At 32.0% G+C, this 22,989-nt stretch overlaps 1 protein-coding gene across 2 annotated transcripts in view; it reads left to right on the top strand.

The window, feature by feature from the left end:
• Nucleotides 1-8,217: 8,217 nt before the first annotated feature.
• Nucleotides 8,218-22,989, top strand: part of LOC123679303 (transcription factor AP-2-epsilon) — a 142,314-nt gene continuing 127,542 nt past the window's right edge. Inside the window, exon 1 of one of the 2 annotated variants that reach the window (XM_045616848.1) lies at nt 8,218-8,516. In XM_045616848.1, the coding sequence (XP_045472804.1) occupies nt 8,457-8,516 (60 nt within the window). In that variant the 5' untranslated portion in view covers nt 8,218-8,456. The remainder of the gene's footprint in view (nt 8,517-22,989) is intronic. The other variant, XM_045616867.1, reaches the window with a different exon arrangement.

Below are 22,989 nucleotides of genomic sequence, written 5' to 3'. Positions count from 1 at the left end.
TTTTTAAGCATTTCACATGTCATTTGTGTTCAGATGGTTATATCTTTTATATAGAATGTTTCATTGGTAAACGAAAAATCTTGAAAAGTGAATGGAAGACACCAAGGTGGTTCTAAATATACCACCTCGGTGTCGACTATTCACCCTTCAAGATTTTCCGTTTTTCAATTAAACACCCTGTATAAAAGTACATGCTTCAACAACATCTAGAAATTTTTAAATTGTTTTCTCCAAATTAGTGCTTATTTGTGAATACTGAAAGAAATTTAAGAATAATTCATGGACGACATCCTCGGAGGACATCATTCATTGTATTGTAGCCAAATTTGAAAGTGAAATTACTTAACATGATATGAGAGTACCGCATTACCAAGTACTTGGTACCACTAGTGAGTCGATTAACTGAATAATGTCGTCTATGAATTCTTCATAAATTTCTATCAGTATTTCAAATGAGCAGTAATTTTGATAAAATAATTTAAAAATTTCTAGACGCTGTTGAAACATTTATTTTCTCATGATAAAAATCAATACAGTTTTGCCATTTGAAAATGCTTTTTGTATTTTTGTTCCTATGTTGCATAAATGCACAATAACCCTATTTTCTCCCGTCACCCCCACACTTCATATTGGAAAGAGCAGAATATGGAGCTGTAAAATAAGAATAAAAACTTGTAGAACATAAAATATCGATCTTTCACAATTGAAAAAAGTATACCTAAAAATAATTTCACTGGGACTAGGCAACATATAGAAATAGCGAAATGAAAGGTTCTGAACGCTTCATTAAGAAGCCGCAATTGATGAAAAATTGTATATGGATTGATTAATTATTTCTAGAACATATACTTTGGATAAGTGACTCGAGGTACTAAGTAAATTGATGAATTCTTAATTCCTTATGAAGAATTCGAAGATAGTTCCCAATTTCATAGTTGAAAAGAAAACTATAAATTATTTTGTAAGAAAAATCTGTGCTCTAAGAAAAATTCTTGCAAAAAATGTAATCAACAGAATCTAAATGAGTCTGCACTGATGAACTTATTGAGACCTTCAATATCTTTTTTTCATTTATTTATCAATAGTATGGTTTATCAAAAATAAATTGTTATTATAGATATTAGTTTCTCAATAATAACTTACCAATACTCATACACAAAGAAAAAGAATAAAATAATAAATATTGAATTAACAATTTTCAAGGTAAATTCTTAGGCTTTTTTTGAAAGAATGGTATGTTTTACATAATTGCTTTCGAGAGTTCATTGTAAATCGATGATCCTGTGTAGCTTGATCTTCTTCTGCCATAGTTGCAATGGATATTTTTGTTGAAGGCGAGTCTGTCCCTATGTCTTGTTGCCTATATCTATATAGTCATGAGAAAACGTTTCCAAGCAGACCTAGGTTTTCAGTAGATTATTATTATTAATTTTGAACACTAACGCACACAGTTCGTGCTTTATAAGTTTCTTAACTGATAAAATTGGATATCGTTCATAAAGGAAATTTGTGCTTGTTTCCTATTTGTCCTGTAACCACTGAAGCCGATTGATATTAAACTGCGTGGTATTTCCCCAAATTGACAGTAGATATGTTGAGACACTGTTAATATGGACATTGTACATCAAAAGTTTGTTCTTCACATGAAAATAGTTGCTCACTCTTTTTATACAGTTTAATTATCCAGATAGTTTACCGCAAATTATATCAACATATTTTTTTCATTTCAAATTTTCATCCACTCCCAGCCAAGGTAAGTGTAATAGGTTAGGTTAGGTTAGGTTAGGTTTTTCATCCACTCCCAGCCAAGGTAATTGTATTAGGTTACTTTGGTGATGATTTTATCATTTATTGTCAAATCGAGAGTAATAGGTGTATTTTCTTTTCGATTTGTTTTGAAGATTATGTACACTGTTTTAGTCTCATTCACTACTAATTTTTCCGACTTAGCCACTGGTTAAAATCTAGATCCAGACTTAACTCCATGTTCCGAAACTTTGACTCATATCTTGGTAATTGGTTCCTACTAACGATAAAAAAATTGGTATGGCAATTGCGGAGCCGTCTGTGTGCCAAGACCAGGCCCAGGACTCATTGCTAAGTGGATCAGTGTTTTTTCAACAGATAATAAAGAGCCATAAAGATTTTCGATGATTCGAATTTTCACACCGAAAGAAAATAAGTTAATCTTGTTCCCAAAATATTTCAATATTGTCGATTAATTGGTTAATCAGGTTATTGACCTCACCAGATAAAGAACTTAACGCCATTTGGAAATGGCTTTTAGTACCTAATTCACCACGTACAATGAAATTAAACGCTTCTTGCTTGGATTCATTCGGAAGACGGCTTGGCGCCTTGTATTCCAAACGATGACACCCCTAGAGGCTTTCCCAGGTTGAGCCACCCATCGAGTGCTTCGGTCGAAATACCCGGCGGAAAAACGCCGCTGGGCAACGAGTCCTACAAACAAACTCACCACATTGAAATCCGCTGGTCCTTCGATCGGAAGAATTTCGCATTCGAAATCTGAAGAAATCTGCAGATGTCGTAGGTTTTCCCTTCGATTATCAATAGGGATGTTGCCTATATTTTGAAATTGCTTTTAATTTGTAAATAAGCCCTAAATAAACACGAAAAAAAAATCTTCATGAAAAAATATAGAAAGTAACAATTAAAAATACGTAAATGAAAAAAGTTTTCAAAATTCTCGCTGAAATGCTCCATTCATCTGAAGTTCTACATCATAAATAAAATTAATTAGCTAGATAAGATTAGTTGGTCTATTTTCTAAACGTTTCAGTGCTATGACTATGATTGCCCTGATTGGCGTTCGCAGTCACGTGCTAGTCGATAAGAATTAACACAGTTTAAATCAATTTTATTGAATTGAATTCGCGAAATAAGATAATGAAAATGCTATTTTAGTATTTTAAAAACAGCCTTCAATGTGGAAAGCCTAAATTCATTTGATTTCATTAGATGACGCAACATCCCTATTACTCAGAATTTATAATAAGAATCTTTGTTTTTGTAATTAGGTTTAATTACCAACAAATTTGTTGCTATTATATAAAATTGAGGTTCTGTAGGTACCTATATGCAATTTCGTCCATCTTCTGGGACTGAAATATCAATAAAACGTATTGGTTATTTCTTGCCAATTCAGGTCCTAGAAAACTTTTGAGCATTGGTGATGAGTTTTGGTTCTCGCTTTCAAGTAGATATCATTTGATTTTACTTCACTAAATAAATATCGCGCATAATCAGTTAAAAATTAATCTTTTCCTAAAGGTTCGACTTTATTCGTCAACAACTTTCAATTTTAGTGATGACACATTCACCAAAACCAACCCTCCTCAACTTTTCAAAACTTTTGCTACCGAAAAATTCGTCTCTAATTTCTAAATGGGCTCCATTTCCACAAATATATATTGATCCAGACTTAACTATATGTTCCGAAATTTTTTGAAGCTTGATACTAACGAGGAAAAATAGTGATATCTTCTGCTGCAGCCAGGCCATGGACTTATTAATTGACGTGGTATGTTGTTTTTCGATCATATATAAGAGTAAGTTCATATAAGTATAAGACTATTTCTATTCACCAACTTGAATATTTCGATGGATCCTAAATTAATATCTTTCTATCATTTGATTCTTTACATGGCGAAAGGATCGCCATTATGTATGCAATGTGTTGCAAAAGTGGGGAATCGCTTATTTAACAGAATATAACGAATAAGGTGATTATCAGAAACGTTTTTGAAATTATTAGTTATATAATTCATTTAAATTTTTAGGTCTAGTAAGTAGTATGCGACTTATGAAATCGTAACTAAGTTTCAAACAGGGATACTAGCAAAATATGAAGCTATGGATTCATTTACAGATGCTGAATGGGGGCAAAGATGAAGAAGACAAAAGTGATTGTAAATCGTAATTGTAAAATTTATGACATTTTCAAAAATTTCACTTACCTTTCGAATTAACACAATTTTTTTAATTAAATGATAATTATATGTGTATCTTACCATGGAAGTAAAATAATAACTATATGGTGAACCGTCTCAGACGTATACAAAGATCAGAATATAGTTATGTTTCCAATGTACTTATTATTTTTAGTGCTTATTTAGTTCATCCTTATTTTTTGATTTTGGTTGTTTTCGATTGAATTTCCAAATTTATATTCATCATCATCCATAAGGATTTGGACAAATCTTCCATTATACAATGAAACGTTCGGAATAGAATCTCAAAATTGTACGCAGTAAAGAGATTGTTCTGACAGTCTAGCAACGACATTTTCGTCCAATAGCTAACGTGATACCATTTCTAGAATAAATGAACTGTAGATCTTCTGATTGAATTCAATTATCTAAAAATGATTTTTTCGAATAATGGTGCAAGTCTCTTATAAAACCATTTCTTAATTTATTATCAGGCATGTAATTGACTAACAATTTCATTTCAGAAAATATGTTATTCTTCATTCCTGTCACCTCCGAATTTACCAGTACCTTCGTTCGAAACTCAAAAAACCTTCCGGCATCCAATCCAAACTCTCCATTCGATAAATCTTTAAAACTTTATGGATATGATTTTCATAAATGTAGTTGGGATATTAAGCGATCACATTCGTCACGATTTATCGACATAACTTCAACAGTCCGTGCCGATGAGACTGAATTATAAATGAAGGAACCGTCGTCATATCGGAACAATATAACTAAAGAACGGGAGAATTGAACTATACTAGCCTTGAAACGAAGGTAAGAGGCCAGGTCAGCGCCAGAAGGAACCACCTACGGGTCGTTGAAGCTTCTTCAGAAGAGGAATTCTTATTCAAATTAACCCGACACGTGGACGATGATCCCGAAAAATGATGTAAGAACATTTACTTTACAATCTTTGGTATGGCGTCACTATTTCTGTGGAGAAAATGCCAAAAACTGATTAATTATATATAAAAGCCAGCCTAAAGGATTGTAGAAATTTGTCTTATAGTTGTTATAACTGTACCTACTCACTACATACTGATATAATTTATTTGATTAATTATTTTGGAAAAATTGAGCAGGGTTCCTGAATATTTTGTGTAGTATTCAATGTACCCTCTGCTTGAGCAAATTATCCATAAATTGATTGAATGTGTAATTATTTTCTTTCAGTATCCAAATTCACAACCAATTTCGGTTATTATCAGTTCTAGAGCTTTTATATTTCATCCACTCATCAACTTGTTTTATAATTTAACCAACATATTTTTAATCTCAGAATCTCGTTCTAACTTTGAATAGATGCTTCTTTCCAAATTACTCTTTGACGTTCCCCTTCAATCTTTTCGCCGCAATCCTAGCAAAATCTTCCTTCCAGCCTTCGATGATACTATCTTAATTTTATCTACTTATGTCTATGGCACTTCACTACTGTCACTTAATTTAGAACTTCCATTCAAATCTTCTTCTTTTCAACTCTAAATTCTAAATTATATAACAAAAATTTCAATTTTGATAAAATATAATTTTAATTTTGAATTTATGATAATTACGTAATATGATCCAAACACTGAAAGGTAACATGGATGTAGATTATATATAAAAAATATGATCCTTATTTGAAAAGAAATGTATTTGATTTTTTATTTTAATTTGATATTGGAAAGTAATCATTCCAATATATTTCAATAGGTTTCTTCACATCTATTTCAATATTGATAGGTACTGAAAGAAAACCATAACAATACCTACTCATGCTGAATTTATCAAAGTCACTTAGTTTGTAATTGCTCCATTCTTGAACGCTCTTTCCCTGCACAGATTGCTCTATTATTCCGTCACAATGCCTGCAATTATTGAATTTTGTGACAAAATAACAATAAAGCTCGACGCACTGATGACGAATCCGTCCTCAAATTTGATTCTGTCCGTCCTACCAACTATAGGAGTTGCGTAAATATGGCCATTCAAACTTTCCCGTTAATTTCAAAATTGCATATTCGATAGATATAAAAATTCGCATTTGAATGTAAAATAACAATTTCACGTTTCTTGAAAAATTCAAAAATAATTACGAAAAAAATTATACAGTTTCTGTGTCAATAAAACCGACAGAGTTGGGATATGGGGAGCAGGAAATTTTATGATCACATTTAAAAAAATGTTTGTTCCACGTATATTTTGATTTATATTCGATGTACCCTCTGCTAAGGCAAGATAAATACTGATTGAAAGTCATGTATCAATACCAGTATCACTAATTGTCAACTTATTGTAGAATACTCGAGCTTGTTTTTGAATTATCAATTTGAGACTGAATTCACAAAAAAAAAATTTGAATCTCCACATTTTATTCCGTCACTAGAATCTAGCCCAATGTTCAAATTTTTAAAAACAAATAATTAAAGAATTATTAAAAAGTTAGGTATTATATTTATTGAAATCATATCAATTGGTACCCCTCGTTGGGCGCCAATTGACTTGGTGCCCCTCGTTGGGCGCCAATTGGTGAGTTTGACAAATTTCTTTCTGATTAGATAGTTCAGAACTGAAAAATTTTTGTAACTACCTTTCATTAACGAACGTATGAAGCATCCAATTTTCAGAACCTCATGCCTACATAAGTTAAAATACGGAATATACATTTCATTTTAAGGATTATTACGTATATTCATTCTGGATGAAATCAACTTTCAAAATAAGTTATAAATGAATGAAATTGACAATAAGTCAATTATATGAAAAAGTATTCAATGTGAGATCTTGGTATTGAACATAATAAACATACATTTTATACTTCTAAATTTATATTTGATGTATACTTCAACTTAAATAGGTTCATTTTTATCATAATAATAATCTTTTTTTCTACTCATTCATAATATGAGTGGTATCATGATGAAAATATTATGTCCTTATTAATGTGCCAATATTTATGTGCAATTTATAATATAATTTTGAATAGAGATTCATAGCTTGACTTGAATTCAAGTCGAGTTCAAGAAAGTTTCAATATCAAGTCAAGTATTTATTTATCAAGTACTATTTTAAAATGGAAACATAAATGAAATTACTTTAAAACATGACAAAATAAAAATATACATAGTTTTCCAATATTGAGAAAGTTCCAAGAACTATTTGATTACAACATTCTGCTTCAAAGATCTAGACACATGAGGCATATTAAGGATTTTTGGCCTAATATATTGCTTGCAAAAATATGTGCAGAACGACTAGTAAGTTTTCATTACCAATAAAATTATATGCAACGTTATCGTCAAATTATCAATATCCAATTTTATTGGTAGTGAAAACATATAAATTATGAAACTAGTTTTAATTAGAAGATGATAATCAAATTTTTGATATGGTCTGTCTGCACATTACATAAATCCTGGTTTTTCAAAACCACAGAAGTTCATTGAATTATTAGTGCGTCATATTCATATTGACGCTAATGAAATATCTATTGCTATAGTATGCTTTTCTTAAATGAAATTACCCTCTATCGTAAAAAAAAATTATTACTTGACAATAGATACTTGATAACATTCTCAGAAATTATAAGGAAGGTGAATTTATTTCAATAAAATATTTTTTTGCTAAATCTCAATTCAGAATATTGTTGCCCTATTTCATATCACATCAATTATTTCAATCGGAATCAATAATCAATACCTACGTAGAGTATCCAATTCAAAGTCTGGATTTCTCAGCTAGGTATAGATCTATATTTATTTTCAAGTTTCCTTTTTTTTTCGGCAGAGGTGGTAAAAGTTTCCAAGAAATTCGTGAACTCTATATTAATTAATCACCATGTGTCTTCTATGGTTTTAATTGTTAGTTGGCTTTTTGCTCCGGTACCTCTAATTATATACACATCGGTAAGACACATGTAATCTCCCATCTCGTGATAAATGACAATCCACCTCTAAATCCGGCCCTGAAGTGAAACTATTCCTGTTCTATAAGTTATTACCCCGTTCTGTAGCAAGCCGTCCTTACACCCACAGCCGAACACAGAGAAGTAAATCAAAGGATGAAATTGCAGGTTTGTAATCGCGTCGCCTGTGGCACGTAACTCGGTGAGCCAATCGCGAGGCCGACAGCAAAGCGTTGTGGCCAATGGCCGCCAGCCTTTCCCCCCGGCAGCTACGGCACTAGCCAAAGGACTCTACACTACCGACTCACACACAGTGCCTGGAAACCTGCCTAAAACCAACATTGCGCTAACGCACCACCAATCTGCCCTTCGGTCTATGCACCCGCGACTAACCGAATACTTCTGATCTCTATACTGTGATATAAACAAATAATATGACATAGTGGTTTTGCGCACGGTGTTTTTTTTTATTGTGATAAGCAATTGGGAAGTTCTGTGTGCCTCGACTGAGCGTAAATTTTGTGCTAACTGCCACCGACTTTTTTCTGTGATCTGCCCTTAGGAACTATGGAATGATGTCTCGATTTTACTTGAATCCGAATACTTCCCTAGCCAATTACCAACAATATGAGGTGAGTTTTATTGTAATGTTGGCATATTACATAGTTTGAAATCGATTTTTGTCATATCATTGCCCCACGGATTCAAAAGGAATCTTCATTATAGAGTGTGAATGATAAAATTCAATTTTCAACACTTATAAAATGTAAATATAACCATTTATATTATTTGGGAATTGAAAATTCAGCAACAAGGATACAATATAAAATTATGATATAAATAGATCGTGAAAATAATCATCAGCAAATCCAAAAAATTGGCATACCTAGATCATTTGAACCTTCAAGGAATAAAGACCTACAAATGAAAAAAGCAAAATCATCGATATTCATAATGAAACTTTACATTAGGTTTCTTGTTCTTATAAGAGTAAGAATCAAACGAGCGAGACTATTCAAAACTATTTGATGATAAGGATTCGTAAGCATCTAATGAGCAGATATAATTTGAAAATGAAGAAGATGAAACTAATCAGGACATTGATAGCTTCCTTTGAAAAAAATATTAAAAAATACTAATTGCATCTTCTAAATTACTAAAATCAATGAAAATTGCGCAATTAATGAAATATGGCTGATGTTCAATCAAATTGTTGTTGCTGAATGTAAAGGATCTCCATATTCATTGGAAAAGTTGAAGATGAATCGAAAATCTTCTTAGTTTATTAAGTACATTCAAATTTCACAGAAATAAGAATTTCAATTCTTCCTATTGGTTGTAAATAATTCAATAACTTTTAATGATACATATGAGATTACAGTTCAATAATTGAATTGAATAGAAGAAATTTTTCGAATATTGGAATTGTAACTTCTTCAAATTATATATCAAAATCAATTGGAAAAATACACTACTTTTTTCAATTGATAAAATCTTATGTTTCAACCAAAAATTTTGAATAAATCACTAAAAAATGTAGAGTATGTTTGCAAACTGAATTCTCTATACGAGATTGCTCATATTCAACTGGATTTCCATTTCCAATGGGGTCATGAAAGGGTCTATAATAAACTATTGAATATTCAATTATCGATAAAATAGTCGAAATTGTCACGATTCAGTTTTAGTTCATATTCAAATTCATCATAGAATTCAAGCTCAAATCACTTTTCGGAATTTCTCCGTCTAAGTTGCAAATTGGCGAATGCGTCGGGTTCAAAATAGTCCTTTTACCATACTGTATTCTAAGTCCTGAAATTCTAGTGATATTCGAGTTCTATGAACGATATTCGATTCCAGATGAAATAATTCATCGGTATCTGCATGATATTCATGAATTACGCCAGTTAATTAGGTGATAATTTATAGACATTCTGGACGTTGCTTTTTACGAAATTAAGCCATTGTTGCCGTCTCCTTGAGCTAAATCGCAACTTAATTCCGTAACATGATTTATATTTAATGATTTATTTCATTGTGCCCCATGGCCTTACATCGGAATAGCGTGAGTAAATCAATTAGTACTTGAGTACTGTTACATTTTCATTTCATACTTTCAGTTGTCTATCCGTATTGAATACTTAAATGAAAATAGGATTGCCTCGAGTATTTTTGTTTGCCATTGTGCGATTAAGTTGTTGAACGATAGGTTATATTCGTTTAAATTCTTAGAAAGTTATTGAACTTTCGATATTTCAGATATCGAATTTAATTGTCACGAATAGATAATTATAGAATAATTATCTTATTTCACTTTTCACATCAGATCGTTAATGTTAAAATATTGTGGCATCTGAGTAATATATATTCAAAAAACTTTTCAAATCCTTGTGGGAATTCATCTAAAACTAAAATACAAAAATTCGATACCTTTTAAGTAACCATAGGTTTCAATTTATTCTTGAATTATATTTCTAGATTCATATCCGTATATTTAACACAATATTCCATAATATAGCTAGACCAGACAATTTTTTTCAAATTAATTTTTCTTATATTCTTAACGAGAAAAAACTGAATGTTAAAAAATTCAGAGCAATTGGAATTACTTTTAATTTTGATCAAAATTTGAGTTTTGCAAGAAGAACACTTGAATTTTATCACTTATGAGCTCATTCAATAGTTTTATCCTTACTTTATTCATTTTCATTTATGTAACATTTTGTTGGATATTTCTTTCATTATATCATATCTTAAATTTTGATCCATCGGTTTCCCTGAAGAAAAGAGATTCAAAAAACCTCTATAATATTTTGTCTTCAAACTATTCGATTCCTCTATTTCTTTCAACTGAAAAACTGATTACATGTAGAATGTCAATTTAATCCGTAACATTCCAAAATAAAACTCAAATCTTTTTCCAAAATATCAACGTTATTTATTCATAAAACGTGGTCTAATGTCGAATAAAGTTGAAAAAATTGATTTTCTTTCCTTATTAATAGGTTGAACTCAAACTGATCTCTTCTTACAATTAATTCTTTCAACTCAATAATGAAAGGATTTTGAAAAAAAGCGACAATTTAGGTTCAATATTGGACGAATAGAATTCAAGAATTACCATTCGAAGATTAATTCACTATTGGTTTTCTCCCAATTAGATTCTTATGAAATATCTATATGGTAAAAGTTTTTCCTTTATATTTCTCAAATATTTTGATATTTTGAGTGAACTGTTCTGAAATTCGAAACAAATTTTCCAATATGCATTAACAATATTTCAAGAGTTCCCCAATAATCTAAGCTGTTATCTTTTAATATTTGACAAACAAAAACTACAACATTACGAAAAATGGAAATCCCGAGGGAAATCCTCAACAATGCATTGAAATTTTAAAATTGACTACAAAATACTAAAGCAATTTTTGGCCGTCGTAAGGCATCTTCTTGGTCGGCAATAGTGAAACTGGTTGAAAAATGTGAGTTATTGGGACAAGTTAGTGATGTTAAGAATCGAAACGTGTGCTTCGCTCAAAAACAACTGAAAATATTTCCATCGTTAATGGCATACCTTCCTCTTTACAATTAAATATACATCCATTGATTTATTTTGAGATATACCTACTTTTTTTTTCTCATTATGAAAAAGAAACCTTTTAATGAAAAACTCTTTATGATTAAGTTACGTTCTTAGTTTAATTGAAATATTTTATGGATAAATTAGTTCCTCCAAAAACATCAATTAAATTTGGTAATAATTAGATTCGTTAGATCTATAACGTAATTTATTACTCCAGAACAGTTTACAAGTTCAATTTGCTTTTGTTTGAACAGTAATTCGAGACACCATACTATTAAATTCCCCTTTGGAATTCTTGAACATCTATCATAATTACACCTGAGAACATGTAATTATTCAAACTTATCTTCACTTAACCAAATATCTCGCTATACCTATTACCGAGCGTATTCTTTCAGAGTAAAACCATTACAGTGTTATAACCAGAATCAATTATTTGAAAAACCGAGCTATGAATGTAACGAACACGTGGACGGACTAACTCATCAATAAATGTGATGATTAATTGGGATTCCTTAGGATTTTACACACTGATAGCCTCGGAAATTACACGAGTAAATATGGGCTTTACTCTGGCGATAATGAGAGGTCAAATTGGACAAGGAGATGATTATCGGCTTGGTTTTACAACTTTGAACGACTGAATAAAAGCAGAATTAACGATCTAGTTTAACTTGCTTGAAAACAATAGCAGTTGTTATCCGATATTGATTTTTTTGTTCGAGAAGTGCTCCATAAAAATTCAAGGCTGAAAAGAGAAAGATGGAATGGAAAAAACTTTTGTAGACAGACTGTCTGATAAGAAGGAATTTGGAGAATTGTTTCAATATGACATGAAAGGTCCAAAATCAATTATTAGGCTGAATTGGCTTTCTGTTCAAGGCATCAAAGAGAAGAATGAGTAGGATCCCAGAGATCTGTATGAGAATTAATGTTATTATTTGTATTCGTTTGGTTCTCGACTTTTGAGTGAATATATATATAGGTTATCAGGCAATAAAGTCAAAGACTAGGTGTTGTTTCTCTTTATGGATATCCAACCATTCCACTATAATTTTCAGTTTTCCTCTGTGGTCTCAAAAACAATGGTTTATTGTTCAAACATTTGATTCTATCAACATATAATTAGGTAACATAAAAACATCAAAGATCTTGTATTGTGAATAAAAAATACACTTACAATTACATTCGAAGGTTGTACAAATACAAATACAATTATTACTTGGTCTATTTAAATGTGAAATTTTGAAAATATCAAAACCTTACTTCAATGTTCAACCTATACATATATCTGTAGAATCATTAACGTCATCCAGGTTGAATGTAGTTATTGTCGTTATTATTTTCCTTTTCCTTACAATGAATATTTGGGTGTCGAAAGCGAGGTCAAAAGTCCCAAAAAGCTTTCCATTCATGGATGTATCAAAATTTCTGTTTGATGTTTTTTTTGTTTTACATCGAGTTTGTTAAAATTTTTGTAGTTCTCAAAAAAGGAGGAGTATACCTACTCTCGAATACTCTTTATTGATTCTTTCAAGCTTTCAGTTTTATTTTGAAGCCTTAAAACATTGAAAACAAAAGCTGAAACAAAACATTACTTGCATTCAACATAAGGTTTTTTGTCATCAATGTGTCTCTAATCGTTATGAAATAAAAAATTACTATCCAACACTCTCTAACAACCCAATTTTTTGCAATCAATATCAAAAATATAATTTTCCTATATTATCACCGATTTTTTTCAAGCAAACTTGAAACAGGCGAAAAACGATTTAGTAAATAACTATGACTTTTCAGATTAGAAAAACTGACAACTCAAAAAATAATGGTTAGAGAGTGTTGAAGAAAAAATTCGAGAAAAACATTGACTTGGTGTCAGGAGTTTCGAGCGCTCATTCATAAACGTGTATAAATGAATTATATATGATTTATTTTGATGTCATTGTTGTCGCTTAGTTTATGATGAAGGACTTGTATATCATAAAATCCTTCTGACATTTGTGTGATTATATACAAATATACAAACTTAATTTCAGGCTATTGGTATCTGTTGTCACGAACACATTGGAATTTTTTTTCGAAATTCTGCTTAAATTTTCTAAGGTTCTGTAGACGCGATCGATATAAAATTTTGTTCGAAACTTATTATTGTTATTTTACATTAATAATCCAAAATTCAGTTCGGTCGGATATTTTGTCAGTGAAATTTTAGTTATTTATAATACAAGTGCAGAAGGCATTGGTATTCTTCCACGAGTTCAAAATTCAAAAACGAGCCATGAAGTGGCGAGTTTTGGAATGAACGAGTAGAATGAGCCTTCTGTACGAGTATTATACAGTATTTTCTCTAATTCATTGCATTTTCATTGAAATTAATGAAATATTTCCATAAATATAATTTAGTGATTTTTGCATTGAAAAATGTTGGTTGGCAGAACTGATTTCTTTAAGGCAAATTGATGAATTGACAGATAAAGCCGTGGCGGAAAGTTCGGAGTACCAACATAGAATAATAAAATATAACCATGAAAACTGTGCGTTTCTGATATATTCTCGCACGATTTTGTTCTACAAGATGTGGAAGAATGAACGGAATAACCACAAAATTGGAGAAAAGATTTTTTCGATATTGTGATTGAATTTTCTATGGTTTTAAAGGCTCGATCACTACAAAATTCAAGTATTTGACTGCAGAACAAGGATCATAGGAAAAACAAATTCTATATTTCAGTTCCTAGAGATGAAAACGATAACACAAATAACTCAAACATTCAAGGACACTACTTATTAGTTTTTAAGCGTAAACACAACATTCTTTCCGATATGTCAAACTAATCATGTTCTCTTCGCTCAAAGGTAAATTCTGGACACAACCGATAGACTTACAAATATCTATTTGCTACTCTTTAAGAGTAATAAGAGAAGGTTTTCATTCTGCAAAAGAAAGCATTGCGTATTATGTATGAAGTGGCAAGCAGAGATTCGTGTAAACCTTTTTTTTTATACAGCATGGTATCCTTTCCATCCTTATTCATACGAGAATGTCTCAAACATATATATCAAAATAAGAGAAATGGGACTTATCACTTATTCAACACCAGGCGTAGAAACGATCTTCTCACACCTTTGCATAGAAAGAAGAACACACAGAACATCTCTAGCTACTGGGGCACAAAATTTTTCAACAAGTTACCAGTAGAACTGAAGGATTCACCAGAAAAAAACTTCAAGAAGAGAATATATGAGATTTTAATTAAGGGTGCATTAATTTTTTAGTTAATAATTTTGAATGAAATTCATAATACCATTTGTATCTAATATTTGGCATACCATGTAAAAATTGATGGTAAATATATTATTATTATTATAGGACGAACTCGCAACTTTCTCAATTCAGATTTGGTAGTGGGGGATCATGATGTTATAGACGCATATTCTAATCTTGGTCTGACAAATGCATAATAAAGAGTCTTTAGGCTCAGGCAAAGTGATATCAAAATGGGGCACAAACGAAAATTTTGAATCAAAACCACCGGACGATGGCACAAGTTGCAAAAAAAATTAGTATTTCTTCACGTAAAAGACATAATATTACAATTCTCAGCATTCAGAACCAATCGATTTTTCACATCATACTGAAACTAAAGCGAAAATGACAGAAAACATCATCTCTCCCGAAGTTCCAATGTACCAACATCCTCTTCGGATAAAATCTCCAATAGCCCCTTCCCCCTCCAATAAACGCCGATCGAGAGCGAGAACGTATAATTATCTATTGTTCGCGGCAGGAAATTCCAAGTAAAAATATGCAAATAGAACAAAAATTACAGATTTCTGTCGAGCGCGTCGTAACCGCGGCCAACGTACACCTGTTCGATGGCGAGCGCTGTTGGGAGAAAACGGTTTGTAATTATCTACATTCCAGCGGACTCATCAATTAAATATGAGCCCAAACACGTACAAGCTCCAGCTCCTCCACGGGAATGTCGACTACCGAAAGCGTCTTGCTGAGCGGACTCGGCTACCTGACTTTATTCGGTAGTACCAACGTGACCAACGAATTGTCCCGATATTTTTGGGCATAGGTGAGCATAGTGAACTCAATCCTGAAATTTTCATTTTCGATTATGAATAAGAATTATTTGAATTCTTATTATTATAAATCAAGAAAAAGAGTCGAGGCTATTGGCTGAATTTTCGAATCCGATATGTCTGTTCCATGGGAAAATGATTGAACTAGACAAAAAACCAATAATGAATCATAAATCCACCGAAAGTTTGAAAAGCATTGAGGCTAGTTAACTAGCTTAAAACTTATCATCTTTAAAAAACAGCCACCAAGTGCTGGCAAGTATATCAAATCTCTTTCTCAATGGCTGCATGTACTTTCTAATAAGGCAAATTTATTTATTTATTTGAGAAAACAGGAATACAAACAGAATATACCCACAGGCCACAGCAGTATTCACAAATAACAACGAAAAATCTATCGAACAATAATTAGACTAGAGAAAAAAGAAAGGAAATTCCAAGTGCGCAATTCAAACACAAAGAACTTTGCAGCAACAAAATCCGCAAAAAATCACATTTAAGTTTATGTCTCAAAAGGGTGTCCACCACGTGGTTTTTCGCGTATTAGTCAAACTTTGGTACTCATTCATTTCCCCTTTGGCGCTCTTGCAATGACCAAACTGTGTACGGTGTATACGAAGTTGTACATTCACTTTATCTCCTTTTTTTTCGAAGCAAATGAGTAGAGGGTAGCACTGGACGACTACTTTCATGAATCATATTTTTCTCTGTTTTGTAATGATATTCGGTTAATTTTATTTCACGAATATTTTTAAAATATATAAGTGCTTTGTACAAAGCACATATCATTTTTTTTGCGAAAAACAAAAAGTTACTGAAATTTTTCATCCGCAAATTCAAAATATTAACCAACTTCACGTAGATTATTGTTTAAGGAAATTATTCTCGAAATTATGTGAATTCTCCATAGAAATCGTTGATTTGTGAGAAGAAATATCTCTAATTTCTACTTGAACTGGGCAGTCACGTAGTGGTGTTCCCTCTAAAAGAAAACAAATACTAAAATGTATAAAATAAGGAGAGAACTGAAGTGGAGAAGATTTCGAGTACTCGATACATCCATGAGCGTTGTAGACTATAAAAGTTTATATAGTTTATACGGTGTCAAAAGGCGCAATTGGACCATAATCGAAAAAGTGCTCAAAAGATTCACTCATTTGTTTCGAAATTCTGCTTGACTTTTTTAAATATGTATATCTGATGTCGCTGAACACACATAAAAAGCTTGAAATGTTTATACTGAAGGTTTTCTAATAGAGGTATCATTTTGAATAGCCCATTATCTGGGCAGCTGTCAATTTTGAAACTGTCATCTTTTGAAAATAGAAAAGTAAAAACTAAGCAAATATTAAAAATGGAATTAAGACAAATTAGTGTTGTGAAGAATTGAAATGTTAAGCGTTGCTCAAGGAAAACCGAAAATATTACTGCTGTAGCCCGTGCTGACGGAAACCCAGGTTTGTCGATTCCTAGACGATTGCGTCGATTACAGACCTACGATCAATGATTTTTTTTTTTTTGCGAAAATTAAAATAGAAAAAATGGAATCAGGTTATTAGCACAATTTGGTACAATATCGAAAACTGAAATTCAATACAAAATATAGCGAAACAAAATTATGAATGTTAATGTTCAAAGTGTTCACTGTGAACGCCGTGGCAACATGCTAACCTCAAATAAAAATTACTTCCAACATAATTCAACATCTCAAGACTGATCGACCTAATTTGATTTTTTCAATAATCTTGAAAGCAATAACATTTCTGAAAAAAGTGACTTTTCATACAATGTGTCACAAGCGCATACTTCCCATTTGAAAAATTGGAGGTTGTACCTGCCTTTCGAAGGAGGTTGAAAATAGAAGAATTTCAATTTAAATTGGACGTTTTTCGGGATTTTCCATAAATATGTGTAATAACCATCATAATGAATTCGTTCCATTTGGCTTTGCCACACTTTATAATACCAAATTGAATGCAAAATTTCATATTGATCGCACCATCAGACGCATAGAAAATTCAAAAAGAATATTAAAAATAGTGCCTAACTCTTCCGTTTCAACAGATCAGACTAGTCGATATTGATTCCTGGCTTATCACACAATGACATCGTAATAAATCGAATATCATGTATTACAACACTTTTGTTTCATCCAGTAGGTACTTACCTACATGACTGAACCAGCTCTCCAAAACTCCTGACACCAATGTTTGTCTCATATTTTTCAATATACCTGATATGATAATTTTTGTTAATTCCAAACGTCTATATCCTGATCGAATCGATATTTTCCCTCCGATGATGTTTCCAAGAAAGCGTAGGACGATCGAAATCAACACGTTACAAGACCTTAAATCCTGCATATATTAAAACCATAGATATGGATGGAGGCATATAATTTTCCGGCCGTAGAAAGTATCAATTCTAGGTAAAAAATCCTCCTCCCGCCATTTGAATATCTCAAAACTGGCAAAATCGCAAAAATACGGTCGTCTCGGGCCGTCAAGAACGTTCGGAACATAACATTACGATGACTGAAGACCGTTAAACCTTTTGTGTGCGGGCGAGAACTGAGAAAAAGGAAGAAAAAGGCCCCATTTTCTCACTGGGCCAGGCATTCGTGCCTCAGATATGTTTCGCAGGGTCCTAATTATAGTCGGACCAAAAGTATTTCGAGGGATTCGAAATTCGGACACCCTCAATCATTTCGCAATTTGTTATACCCAATTATTAAACGGACCTGCATTTTTGTTTGATAAAATTTGTTGTATAATTACAGACGTTCCTCTTGTTATATCATATATAAGTCGGTAATCGCTATAATTAGCTGTGACAACGAGGTGTATTGTTGTGAAATATGGCTTCTCAAAAGATAGTTTCCGAGTAATGTTTGTGTTATTCCGTAAATTCGACAGAGAAAAAGTTCTTGCTTGCGAACGAAAACGTTTTCCGATACTTCAAAAACTTCAACATGAGATATTTCAAAGATGATCCAATTCAACTGGCACCACAATCTCCACAATGGAAAGAAATTAAGACCTGGAAAGAATCTGTTATATTAAAAGCACTAGAAAAAATAATAATCGAATTAATTCTACTCGTAGTAGAATAGACTTAAAAGATGCATGAGGCATGAGGTAATACTTCTACGCGTAGACTATAGAGGATGTCCGAAAACTATGGTGCCAAATTGAAACAGAACATGCTCCTTGAAAAATAAACAGAACCTTCCATTAGGAAATGCAATGTCGTTCATTGCAGAGATACAGGGTGTTGAATATGAAAAATTGAAAGTCATTTTTATTAATAACTTCGATAGTTCCAAAATTTTTCAATTAAATTTCAAAGAAAGTTTGTGTTCAAAAATCACATTTTGAGTTGTCACCAGTGGCGTAAAAGATGGACATCCTAGATCCTTTTATCCCCTATTTTTTTAAACCACTGATAAAATCATACAAATTATGCATTTTCCCCATTCTATTTCGAGTAAAAAAAAGTTTGAATCCGCATAAACTAACCGTTTTCAAGATAATTGCGCTTTTATGAATAATGATGAAATATTTCTTCGCCAGAAATTATTTTATAATCCCAATTACATACTAGTCAAAATAACAACTGAATATTCAAACCAAAAAAAAAATATAGACACTTTCACATGCATTTTTCCCCAGATCTGCTTTCTTACAGAGGTACATGGTGTTGAAACCCCTCAATGGGTAATCAGTCCATTTTGAAAAACAAAATCAGTTGCATTTGGAAGAATCACTATTTTTTTTTTTTGAAAATCCAATTTTTATTGGAACCAGTAATTGGGATTATAAAATTAATTTCTGCTGAACAAATTTTTATATTCACAAAAGTGCAATTATCTCGAATACGAGGTCTTGAATAGATTGTGCAGCATTGCCGAAGACCTCTTATCTCACGAGTCCCCAAACAAAAAATTCTGAAGGTGTTGAATCACTAGATCTCGGTGGCCAATTGTGATAACCTCTTCGAGAAATAACACAGTCAGGAACTTTTCTTGCAAAATTGCGATTGTTTCGTTGCTTGTGTGGCATATCGATATCTTCCAATTCCTGACAAAAAATTCATAGTTCGGTAGCGCAATCCATCCACAGTAATAGTTGGACCAGCCCCATTTTGGAATAAGTAAGGTCCAATCACACCACCAGACAAAACCCCTACAATCAGTTACCACATCCAACTATCAACAGGGACACGTTGAGGATAAAGGATTCTTCACATCACTAACTTGTCCCAACAGCTCAAATATTTTCACCAGTTACACTATTGCTGAGGAGGTGCTTCACTACGACCCAAAAGTGCTTTAGTTTTGCGAAGTGAGACTGCGAGATTTTCACCATTTTGGAAGTTTGTAGTGAATGTTAACAATTTCAATGCCTTGTTGAAGCGTGTGTTCCATTTTTAGTGATGACGTAGTTTTTACTTGTCAATTGTCAGAGATGACAGCTGTCCAGATATAGCAGGCTATTGAAAATGAAACTTTTTATTTGAAAAGCCTGTATCCATATCTGGGAAGCTTCATTTTTAGAATAGAAAAGAAAATATCATCAAAGCATTTCTACGATTTATTTTCACATTTATGAATATATATAATATGTAGCAATGAGTTTCAAAAGGGGGGCAGAAATGACATCGGAATTTTAATGCATTGAACTTAACACTATCATAAACCGAATTGGCAGCTTGAGTTTTCACATCCATAATTTATCAGAGTAACACTTGAAAGCAGCAGCTGGAAATAATTCATTCGTGAGTCATTAGATACAATGTAATTTTCGCACCTACATCCACTCACTTTTACCTATATTGAATTTTTCGAAATAACGCCCCACATATCTCTCGATCTCAAATTGAGACTGACAGACAACCTCATATTGCAACTAATAAGTCTCATTACTGATGGAAATGAACGACGAAATAATTGATGGTCTACTCACGCCATAACTAGTACGTAAAATTCATAGCACCGTCATTTATTTGTTTTTAATGAACATGACGACAAAGGCTGCATTTAAAATTCCATCCTTTCTCTTTTCGAATCCAACAGGCAATTATATGGCATTCTGCGTACTGAAAAAAATTGCCTCGAATAAGAACTAAATGTTTGCGCGCAATTTTAATTTGTTTGATTATATGGGAGACCGGGAATGGATTGTCCTCTTGAAAGTTTCTGTTAATTGGCTAGGCAGGTGACGTGACAGTTCAAACGTGAAGCCTTTCAACTTAATGGAGATTTTGGGAAAGTAGTGTGCCGGAAGCAGGAAAGCTATACAGTTGGATTGTATATAAATTGAAAAATTCGTTACATATTGTCAAAAAATATCAAACATAAATAAAGATTGAGTTACAATTCTATATTTCCTCGATCTTCATTAGTTTGAAAAAATTCAAAATAATGAGTGATTTCTGTAGATAACTACAGATTTCTATTCCGTGTTGGCTCGGAAGCAATCTGTAATCTCTCTTCAGAGGGAGTTACCAAATAGCGGTAACGCCCCAAGTTTCAGATGAACAAGTTATCCTACCGAACACCAGATGTCTAACTCGCTCCAATCGGAAGCTGTATGGACCAATTCTTATAAGTTCACAATAGCTTCGATAGAGTGCGCTCCATGCTTAAATTTTCAAATATTGGTTATTTTAAGTCTTTGTTTTCTAATTATTCATTAGTAATGAAAATATTATTCAAGATATAAAAACATTGAGCCTACCTGCATTCACGAGACGGGTAAAAAGTTTGCTTCTCGAAGGTTTATAATATGACTGAGTTTTTTGAACTCACCTTTTCTGTCAGTTGATGTTGCATATCTGTGATATGTTTATATACTTCATATTGTGTAACTGTAGTGTCTACCTAAATATTAGTGTTCTGTTATATATTTTTTTTGACAGGCCATATAATTTTTAATGGCGAATATTTATACATGTAATCATTAATTTGTAACATGTGTGAATAAATATTATTATTATAAAAAAAAATATTATTATTATTATATGATATTTCTCACAAAATTATCTCTTATCTTATTTGAATTGAACAGTAAACAATATTAGGAGATGTAAATGAATGAATTGATGAAATGGGTTTCTACGAAAAGGACCTTTTCTACTCTTTTTACTCTCTTTTATTTTGTACACTCTTGAATCTCAAAATTTCAATATTGAAAATTAGTACGAAGCAGATGAATTTATACGTATATTTATATACATTACATTAAGCTAAATGCTCAATTCGATAATTCATATTGTTTGGATAAAACTTTTTTTTTGAAGAACAATAAGATTTCAGTGAAGAAAATCTTTATTACTTTTTCATTATACAATGGCTTCATCCATACCCAAAAATTAATTTAATTCGCCCAAATAAAATCTTCAAGAAACTAAGCATTGGATATTCATGAACGTATAATAGAGTCGTTAAGTTTGGAGGAATATTTTCTATTAATGTGAAAAGTATGCCAAATTTTGGAACAACGTAAATTATGAAGAAACACAGTTTTTGAAATGTAATCAATGAGTTGATATCAATGAGAAATTACAAGACAAGGACTAAGCTGTTCATATTTAAGATTCTTGATTATTATAGCCTTGTATCAAATTATTAATGGAAATGTTTTCTATTAATTTCTAATATACCTACATTTCTCTTGATGTTTATTCAAATTTCGAACTTTTTTATAAATAAGTTTCTGAGATGACGGTAGTTGGTAGTACCTACTACTATCATCCGGCAAACCGCTAATCCAAGATCTAATCGAATAAAAATTTAAAAACCGATCACAGGATGCTGATGACCCTACAATTAAATCTGGTAATAACCGCGAGGTTAATACACTTACTTTCTCTGTAGAAAAAAAAACTACTGAATTTATTGATATATTCTAGGAACCGATAAAACAGGATTGATGAGAAGTCGTTCGTAATAAGGAGGAACTTGTCGAATGGATTCAAAATTCGTTTGACATTCTTCGTCATTTCATTGCTAAAGGTCTCCATACGGGGAATGTGGGAAAATATCATTTCACATCTGTTCACATTTATTATTCGACCCTTTAGGTTGAAAAAACTGCAGATACTTGTTGAAATTATGTTGATGAAGGACAATAAATTCAATTCTGATAATCAATATGGTTAGATTACGTTGTCGGATTGTGATATATTTTCATGTCCACAATTTTACTATATCATTATGAATGAATATATATTATATTGGATGAAATATATTCATTTGAGTGATTCCCGATTAAATATGCAAATTTGAATAGTTGGAATCCGATATTTTTCCTAATTGTCGAGATTATAATAAGCAGAATATTTATTATTTTCTGTATCCACCTGCTGAAATCTAAGGTTTGGCAACTTTTGCTCTCCTAGTGCCATCGGTTGTTTCACGTCATTTGGCGCGC

This window comes from Harmonia axyridis, chromosome 1 (genome assembly GCF_914767665.1).
Source record: "Harmonia axyridis chromosome 1, icHarAxyr1.1, whole genome shotgun sequence".
NCBI classification, from domain to species: domain Eukaryota; kingdom Metazoa; phylum Arthropoda; class Insecta; order Coleoptera; family Coccinellidae; genus Harmonia; species Harmonia axyridis.
The sequence above is the reverse complement of the archived record's forward strand: the minus strand, read 5'-3'. Positions and strand labels throughout refer to the sequence as shown.